This window comes from Pyrus communis, chromosome 3, assembly GCF_963583255.1.
Source record: "Pyrus communis chromosome 3, drPyrComm1.1, whole genome shotgun sequence".
Taxonomy (NCBI): Eukaryota; Viridiplantae; Streptophyta; class Magnoliopsida; order Rosales; family Rosaceae; genus Pyrus; species Pyrus communis.
The window spans coordinates 28,844,610-28,854,387 of record NC_084805.1 but is presented as its reverse complement, the minus strand read 5'-3'; the positions used below and the strand labels follow the sequence as shown (position 1 = coordinate 28,854,387).

The 9,778-nt window shown below is 36.7% G+C and overlaps 1 protein-coding gene and 1 long non-coding RNA gene across 3 annotated transcripts; both read left to right on the top strand.

Annotated features, from left to right (window-relative positions):
- The first annotated feature begins 1,720 nt into the window (after nucleotides 1–1,720).
- On the top strand, nucleotides 1,721–5,682 carry LOC137729945 ((3S,6E)-nerolidol synthase 1-like). Its single transcript, XM_068468997.1, has 7 exons — nucleotides 1,721–1,875; nucleotides 2,613–2,868; nucleotides 3,063–3,423; nucleotides 3,505–3,723; nucleotides 4,515–4,653; nucleotides 4,745–4,999; nucleotides 5,102–5,682. Exons 1-7 carry the CDS (start codon nucleotides 1,825–1,827, stop codon nucleotides 5,408–5,410), a joined length of 1,590 nt encoding a protein of 529 aa, XP_068325098.1. The 5' UTR covers nucleotides 1,721–1,824; the 3' UTR covers nucleotides 5,411–5,682.
- A 1,767-nt stretch (nucleotides 5,683–7,449) lies between these two features.
- LOC137729949 (uncharacterized) lies at nucleotides 7,450–9,065 on the top strand. 2 transcript variants are annotated; one of them, XR_011068059.1, is made up of 4 exons: nucleotides 7,450–7,754; nucleotides 8,350–8,551; nucleotides 8,813–8,864; nucleotides 8,937–9,065. It is a non-coding gene; the product is annotated as an uncharacterized lncRNA (long non-coding RNA). The 2 variants fall into 2 exon arrangements; XR_011068058.1 differs by having other exon boundaries at nucleotides 8,350–8,864.
- The last annotated feature ends 713 nt before the right edge of the window (nucleotides 9,066–9,778 follow it).

Genomic DNA, 9,778 nt, shown 5'->3' with positions numbered 1-9,778 from the left:
TTTTATAATGTTGGGATAACGTTTTATAATGATAACACGAAAATTGACGTTAAAATGTAAGGCAACAAAGACTTCATAAAAAGTCATACTTTTGAGTAGCATTTGTGGTCTGTCTCGCTCATCTTATCTCGGTGGGAATGGGTTGTGTAGGAAGGACTACGGGTCTCCATTAAATGTATAAATGGATTTTTTGGGTAATGGTCCCCATTCATCATTTATTTAATGGACATGGATTGCCCAACTCCAATCCCACTATGTTTGTCCAATGCTCATGTAACTGTATTGACTATTGACTAAGTTTTAAATGAAACAACAACATTTTTATTTTTCCTATGCCTCCTCAAATTTGATTTTAATCTTATTTTCCATTGAATTCAAATTTTTCTATTTAATACCTTGGAACTAAATTTTCGTTCCATTTTTGCTTAATTTTTATCATGTCTGTTACATATTTGTTAAGTTTACTTATGTGATATGAGTGAAACGCAATTATCATAGACATGACAGAAGTATAAGATCAACACATCCAACCAAATGGTGCCACATATATTGAAATAAAAAAAAAAGGAAAAAAAAAAAAAGGAAGAGAAGGCTTCTTCAATCTTCATCCAGTGGCCATTTTTTTCTGAAATAAAGTCCCAACAGCTTTAAATAGCTGAAATATGTAAAATTGCAGTTAATTTCATGTGCTTATGTGTATATCTAAGGATTGTTGGTGTGTATAGGTTTTGGTTTTATGTGGCAATGCTAGAAGGAGAAGAGTTTAGTGCAGTCTTAACATTTCTAGGCTTATTTTTTGCTACTCTTTTGAAAAGGAGTAAGCGGAATTGGAGTTTTAAAAGACAAAAGTGAGATTGAAATGAAATTTCAGCGACGGTCAGGGAGGTTAGATGCATTGTTGCCCACCAAAATCTGATGAGCCCCCTCCCAAGTACGGTTAAAAATGGGAGCTACAATAGTTAAGCATATAACTTAGGTTGTTGGCCAAATGCTACAGCAAATGTCAAAAAATAGACACGAAGAAGTGAAAATGGAAGGAAGAGTCAAGAAGATGTAGTCGAAGCAGAGCATTGGATGATGATCGACACGTGGGCAGTGTGGACAAAGGTGTCATTCCACTATGCTAAGGAGGAAAAAGAACGGGGAATGGAGGGCTGGTGGAGGGCCATTTTGTCATTTTAAGGTTGGTGAACAATGTTTTTTGAACCAAGTTTTAGTATATAGAAAGAGAATTGTTATTGGCACTTCAAAAATCTTATTCTACACTCTAAACTTTTTATATTTGGAAAGAAAAATACACTTGTGAGGAGTGTGTAGAATGAGATTTTTGGAGTGTCAATAACACTTCCCTATAGAAAAGAAAATTGTTATTGGCACTCCAAAAATCTTATTTTGCACTCTAAACTTTTTATAATTAAAAGGAAAAAATCACTTGTAAGAAGTGTAGAATAAAATTTTGAATTGTTAATAACAGTTCCTTGTAAAAAAAATTCCCAAAAAGTAAATCAACGGTCTAAAATATGCTGAGACGAATTCAACTATCTTCTTTCTCCAACAATAAAGTGTGCAAAACGTTGTGTACTGCTAAGACAACAATATGCATCAGTCGAGCTCAAGTACTCAACCGAATCATTGTGCATATTGATCCCACCACTAAAGCTCTGTTAAACACGCTCCACATGCTTACGCCATTGCATTGAATGCCAAGAGATATTGCCCTATAAATTCACTAGGAATCACCATGAGCTGATCACCTCACCTCACTCCCAACAAGTATACTCTCTCATCCAGAACTGGAATTTCTGAAATTCTTTCTTGTAGAAAATGGCACACTTTCTTCAAGCTCACTCTGCTTCCTCCCAGGGACAAGTTATTGTAAGTTCCAAAAATAATAACCCAACATATATATTTTATATACACATATGTTAAGTGCCCAAATTGCTCCACAGTCCACTACACATGTACCAAAACTATCCCTACTTGGTTACTTAATTTCTCCACACACTATCTTCTCTCTCCTTTTCTTTTATGGTGAAGCGTTGATTTAGTTCCTGAACTATCACATCAAAGAAAATTAGTTTCCTGAATTATTATTTTCTTCCAGTAAAATAAGTCTATATATTGATTAAAAATGGCTAATTTCATCCATACTATTATATTCAAAGCTATTTTATTCAATTTTTCGTCAACTTAAGTCACTTGACACTTTAGAATGTAATACTGTCATTTTCTCGCCTATAAGCCCTTTACATTTCATATAGGTTGCAAATGTAATGTCTAATTTACCCTCCAAGGTTAACTCCATACACTATTTCTTTATGAAAAATTATCAATCTACCGTCCAATGTGTATCACATACAAGTAACGTGACTTAAATTGATGGAAAATTGAATATAGTAGCTTTGTATCTAATATTAAGGATGTAATTAAGGATGTAATTGACATATTTTTATAATTCATGGACTTATTTTTCTTAAAAAATAGTATAGGGACTAATTTTCACTCAGGTGATAATTTAAAGACTAAATTAATAATTCATCATTTTTTTTTTTACTATGTAATTTCAGTCTGGTGTCTGCTTGTCATGCTAAGTTCAATGTTTCCCCTTTTAGGGCGACCTTCAGGTTCGCTATGCAAAGAAATTGAAGGAAATGAAGGATGCACTCGCAAATATCGGAGAAGATGAACAATTGATTGCGGTTGACGCCATGCAACGCCTCGGCGTTGACTATCATTTCCAAAAGGAGATTGAAGCAATTTTAAAAAAGCAATGTACGAGAGCTTATGGCGATGAAGGCAGTGATGAACTTGGTGTGGTTTCACTTCGTTTTCGACTACTGAGACAGCAAGGTTATCATGTAACCACAGGTTGGCCTCAATTCTCTTTTTGTCCCAACTTTACTGCAAAATGTTATTTTATTAAAACGACCAAGTGAACATTTATTTGTTTGTTTGTTGATGCAAATGTGAAATTTGGTTTAAAATTTTGATCTGCCTAACATTACTTTGAAAGTTAATGTCACCATTACTAGAAAGTAATTAATTTTCCTTGTGATTAACAGATGCATTTAACAAGTTCAAGAACAACGAGGAATTCAAAGTCGACATAAGCGGACTAGTGGGATTATATGAAGCATCTCATTTGAGCTTCCCAGGAGAAGAGACACTTGATGAAGCTGGAAGGCGAATCCACCAGCTTCTCACAGATTGGATGAAAAACAATCTCGATGATCATCAAGCTTCAGCAGTCGCGTACTCATTAGAGCATCCTTATCACAAGAGCTTGACAAGATTCATGGCTAAGAACTTCTTAAATAATTTCGAAGGAAAGGAGAAATGGGTCAATGTTTTGCGGGAGCTAGCAAAACTAGAGTTCAACATGGTTGAATCTCTAATCCGAAATGAAGTTCAACAAGTATCCAAGTGAGTTCAGATCAAAAGACATTGATTATAACTTAGTACTCCTTTTTAATTAATGAAAATATTTTTCATCGTAATAATTAGGTGGTGGAAAGAACTAGGCTTGACTAAGGAGTTGAAGTTCGTGAGAGACCAGCCAATTAAATGGTATACATGGCCGATGGCATGCCTTGCAGATCCAAACTTATCAGAGGAAAGGGTTGAACTCACAAAATCGATCTCTCTTGTCTACATAATTGACGATATTTTTGATGTTCAAGGCACCCTCGATGAACTCATTCTCTTCACAGCTGCAGTTGAGAGGTACGTGTACTCGTGTGTTTTTTGTTGAAATTTTTTTAGATTGATGGGCCCGGCAGTCCCATTCTAACGACATCAATACTTTCTATAACTTTACCACATGCCCAATCCGTCAGGTGTGAGATTTTACCACAAAAAGTCTTGGTATTAGTTAGAGTATGGTAATCATATTTAAAGCCACTCTTGTTGATTTCCCCCACCGATGTGAGATTTCAACACTCCCCCTCACATGCTACCCCATTTAGTGGTTCACACGTGGAGATCCACACATCGGCAATTGAAACTTAAAGGTTGGCTCCAATGGAGTCCAGACTTGTTTTCAATTTTTTCAGGAAGTGCCTCTTAAGAACTCAAAGGCCGGCTCTATGTTAAGAGTCCAAGCTTGTTACCAAGCCCACACTTCCTGGTGACAAGCTTTTGGCTTGCATGGGCCTGTAACCGTGGGCTCTGATATCATGTTAGGATGTTTTTAGATCGACGGGCCCGGAGAACCCCAGTCTAACGACATCGATACTGTCCCTAACTTTACCACCTACCCAATCCGTCAGGTGTGATGTTTTACCACAAAAGGCCCTGGTATTAGTTAGAGTAGGCTAATCATATTTAAAGCCACCCTTGTTGACTTTGCCACCGACTTGGGATTCCAACATTTTTACGTCCTACATGTTACACTATTGTGCAAATAAAATGTGATTATGTTGCTAAATTATGAATTTGAATCATGCATGACTATCAGCGGTCTAAATTCATAGTCACTTGCGCTGATATTAACGCATTTAATTAATTATTTGCAGATGGGATATTGATGCAACTGGTGAACTACCGAATTACATGAAGATGTGTTTTAAGGCTATTTATGACATTACCAATGAAACCAGCTACATTGTGCACAAAAGGCATGGATGGAACCCTATAGAGTCCCTTAAAAAATCGGTATATAAGTTAACTTCGATTCAACGACTTAACCATTGCAGTTCAGAATTAGAATTATTGCTAATATTATAGTACTGCTGCATGCATGCAGTGGGCAACATTATGCAAAGCGTTCCTACTAGAAGCGCGATGGTTTAGTTGCGGGCACTTGCCAAACAGTCAAGAGTACTTGAACAACGGGTTCATCAGTTCAGGGGTGCCTGTGGTTCTAACACATGCATTCTTCTTACTGGGTCAAGGTATAAGCAAGGAAACTGTACGTATTCTGGACAACATCAACATATCTAGCATTATATCTTCAACCGCAACAATTCTTCGGCTATGGGATGACTTCGGAAGTGCCAAGGTTCGTACTTGTATTTTGATATGGTTACTTAGTTTGAGTTACATTTAGCACTTGTTTATAAAAGATATAGTCTTGTAAGGATATTTTCTGGATTAATTGCAGGATGAGGACCAAGATGGAAATGATGGTTCATACATAGAGTGTTACGTGAAAGAAAATCAAGGTTGTTCAGACAAAGATGCACGAGCATTCGTTGTCCATAGGATTTCAGAAGAATGGAAGTTCCTCAACCAAGAATGTTTCTCTGCATCAAATCCATTTTCAGCTTCTTTTACAAAACTTGCTCTTAATGTTGCTAGAATGGTCCCATTGATGTATGATTATAATTCTCAACATAGCCTTCCAAGCCTTGAGGAGAATATGAAGTCGCTGCTTTCTGATAGTTTTCTTGCGCAAGACTTAATTAAGTAACCAGCGCAGCCAAGCATAGATTGATCAATCTCGAGAAGGCAAAGGACCGCCAGAGACCATATGCAAAGTTTGTTTAATCGCCATGCTCAAATTATAGTTTGGATTCAGGAGGGGCTTGGTTCTTGCTCTCCTTGTTAGTTTTGGGAGATAGTGTGTTTTGCCTTCTTTGGCTGTCCTGCGATGAAATAAATGTTGGCGTGAGTCAACAATAATACAATAGGAATGTAATTGTGTTTCCTAATTTGGGTATAACTCTCCTTTTATGTCTTTAATATTCCTTGTAGTACAAGGATTGAGTATGTGTGTGTGTGTCTTCGCCTCCTATGAGAGAAGAATATATACAGAAATATATCGAAACCCTAAAATTAGTTTTATCTATAAAGAATATAAGTTTATGATTCTAATACTTTTTTTTATATCATAAAATCGTGCAAATAAGATTTCATAGAAAGACATTCCACTTTTTTGGAAGGGAAAAAAAGTAAGTTGACACTCGCAGTTTTTAATTAGTGATGTGAACAACTTTAAAAATCACTAGAAAATCTGCCCACGCTTTGCTGCGGGGATTGAATGTATTAGTCGGAACATGCATGGATAGTTTTTACACAACGTAACTAAAATGACAATACAATACCTAAGAACCAATGAAGTGATGCTTTGCTTGCTATGCATGGATAAGCATGCCATAAGAAAGGGATTGAATGTATTAGTCGTGAAATGCATGAATAATTCCACACAATGTAAGACAGTAAGAACCAACGAAGTGAAACTTTACTTGCTATGTATGGACATGCATGCTACAAGAAAGCATTCATATGTAGATCGTATTGTGCCATCCGTATTATACTCATAGTTTCAGGCGATCAACCTACAACATGGGAAAACACAAGAAAGCATTCATTTGTAGATCGTATTGTACAATCCAATCTGTTATAGATCGGACCAACCAAATAAAGAATCCATTAATATGATTTTCAACCTAACTATAAAAATGAGCTCTATAATAGCACAATCAATATCATTTCAACCCAACTGAAAAGAAACTGATTGAATATCATAAATTACACGAGTAATTTGATTTTGCAGATTAAAAAGAATTGAAGAATATTGAGAATTACTAAACCCCATCACAACATACCATCAACAAAGAATTAAATCCAATTGTAAACTATAGTTTCTTATAATGCATATCCAAAAGTAAATTGCAATTTCCTATCTCTCTGAGCATCTAAACAGAAACTGTAAGTCAACACTATTAGAAAATGTGCTATGGGGCACTGATTTGAGGACACCATTCTTTATTAGTGGCTTTGTAAATGTATGTGTCACTATTGTTTGAATTTGGTGCCTTAAACCTTTTCAACACCATTCATTGGTGTCAATTGTAAAAATTTTGATACCAAAGTCATATTGTTTTGCTTTTTAACTTAGGATTCAGTTTTGCTCCCTTTTTTTTTTTTTTTTTTTTTTTAATGTTTTTTGTCAAAAATAGTTTTATATTCATTTAATAGTATTATTCCACATATATTTTCACATCCATATAAAATACAAAGTTATTAAACCCTAAAAGATATTTTCAACATCCTCTGCTATTCATATTTCTAGGGGTGGAAAAAAATCGAATATCCCAAACCAAATTGAAAAATTCTCAAAACCGAATTGAAAAAAATACAAAACCAAAAATCCTAAAAATTTCGGTACCCAATACCGAACCTAAATTTCAGTATGGGAATCGGTCTCAAGTTTTCGTTTGTTTGGTAATCTTGAACCAAACCGAAATAAATAAAAAAAATTTTAATTTTTAAATATATATTTGAAATTGTAACAACCGTCGGATTCGGTTGAGATTTAATCTCAACCGTTGAATATAAATAAAATCTACTCAGAAGTCTATGTCTAGACTTTTTATGTCCACAATATTTTTTTATGTGTATGTAAATCCACTTAACTCAATTCAGTAACAAATCTAAATGATAGACTCATCATATATCAAAACAAAACATTTCATCATAAAGTATAAAGGCTAGCTATGTGCCATGAGATTAGTTAGCCGGGTCAATCAGTAGTGGTGGAATTGTTTACACCCTCACTCTCTCTCACCTCAGACTCAAGCTTCACCTCGGTACCTGAACCTCACCACCCTCCTTGCCGATTTTTCTCTCCTCCCACATAAGTGACATCACCCAAATTCGTCGCCTGAATCCCGAATCTACCCACACCAATCCTCATTCCTTACTCGTGAATCCATCACCTGAATCGCTACTTCACCCACTGCCCATACCACATGAATCCGGCTCCTGAATCGAGCTTCGGTCTCAGTCCGCACTCCTCCTCACTACACAAGGTAAGAAATTCCTGCAATAAACTCAACCAAAGTTCATACAGATTGTTTGATTCCAAATTCGATTAGGGATTTTGAATTTGGGTATCTGAATTAGGAATTTCTGAAATTAGAGTTTCTGAATTAGGGCATTTTGAATAGGGTCTCTGAATTAGGGATTTTGAATTGACGGGGTGGTGAAAAATATTTATTTTGCTCATGCTAAAATGGCAAGCTGCTGTTCTGGGCTTTTTGGGCTTCGAAGCTCTAGAGTTTTGGACCAATTATCGGCGGCAATCATCGTGAGCCGGTCCCGCTGAATCTCCGACAGCGCTATCGAGCTAGGAAGCGCCGAACCGGGCTTGGCCTTGACCGGGTACTCGAGCGGGGACTCGGCGACATGGTGGCGCTTGAAATCGTATGGCCCTGTTCCGTACACCTTCGTCATTGCCACTCGCTCACTGATCTGGTTGTATTGAAGTGGAATTGTTTATGGTTAATGTGCTTACTTATGATGTCAAAATTTGAATTAGTCATAAAAATAGGTTGTGATGTTACATTGATTTGGATACTAGCCCTTTTCTTCGGTGCATCAAACTAATGCGATTTTGTGGATCAGGATTAACGCCAAAGGCAGTGTACAGAATGATTGGAGCGGTTGAAGTTCGTTCCATGGCAGGAGTTGAGACCGTTGTTGGTTGTACAGTAAAATTCTAGTAGTTGGATCGAAGTTTCGCGAGGATTGGATGGACCCTTCGCCTCCTCCTCGAACTCTCTGTGATTTTATCGCTTGATAATTCACATTCTTCATTATAATGTTGGTAAGTATATATCAACAATAAATTTTGTTTTCAGACCAGAACATGTTCTTTACATCATGTATCAAACATACGCATCCAGGACACTATTACATAGGAAGCTTAGAGAAATCCTAACCGTTCTTGGGTCATTCCAAATATTTAAAATTGGGGAGAAGACAACTTAATATATAAGATTTTACTTGTCAAATCATTTTCGGAGGTGTCAGATTTTTACCTTACCTTTTGGATCTGAGAATCACGTGGTATCCGCACAATTTTCAGCCTTTGAACTTGTGATTTGAGCCGCTCTTCGATATCATCGTCGTTAATCGAGGTACCTTACGCAGAGAACATACATACATGAGACATTTCTGATTCATCTTTATCTAATCTGCATTCTGGACAGGAACTAAACGGGACGAAGGTTGAACTTTACCTCTGAAGTGTTATTGGGCCAGGATTTGGGACGGAGATCTGACATGCACACGTTAGGGATGAGAGAGAAATGGGGATTAAACCCAGGAGGTGGGATCATCCGAATAGCAAGGAAGAAGAAGAGGGGAAAGAGAGATGAGGTTTTAAATGGGGTGAAGAAGAGAACCAGCTGAGACAGAGAAGCGAGCTTCCCTCCATAGTTGAGGTTCAGGCCTATGGGAGAGGAATTGCAGAGAGAAACTCTGTTCAGCTAGTACCATCTCTCTGCAACGGACACCCGTTCCCCAACTCTCGTTAGGATGCAATCGGAGCTTCGGGTTTCAGGAAGCAAACGAAAACGAAGTGCGTTTCCATCCCCACCCTTTCCACGATGGTCGACACGTGCATGGTTGAAGGGGTGGCAATTTCGTAAATAATCAAAATTTCCAATATGAAACCGAAGAGCCGGTGGCAATTTTGTAAATAACTCAAAATCCACGTCAAGTCACTGTTCATTTGTACAGTGCAATTGAAAACCTTACTTTAGACTAAAGCAATTGTAAAACTACTTTTATGACACATTAGCTACAATTGAAGTTTTTATTTTATTTTAAATTTAGCTACTTATTACTACAGTCTAGTGGTATTCTTCTTCACTTATAAGTTAGAGGTTTTAGGTTCAATTCTCGTCAAATGCAAATTTGAACCACATTTTTGATAGTTCATTGTGAGGTTAAACCTATCTTCTTCCCTTTAGAGTAGATAATATCGTTCGTTCAACAAAAAAAAAAAAATTTGTATGAAATTGCAGAGGTATTATTTTCGATCCAACAA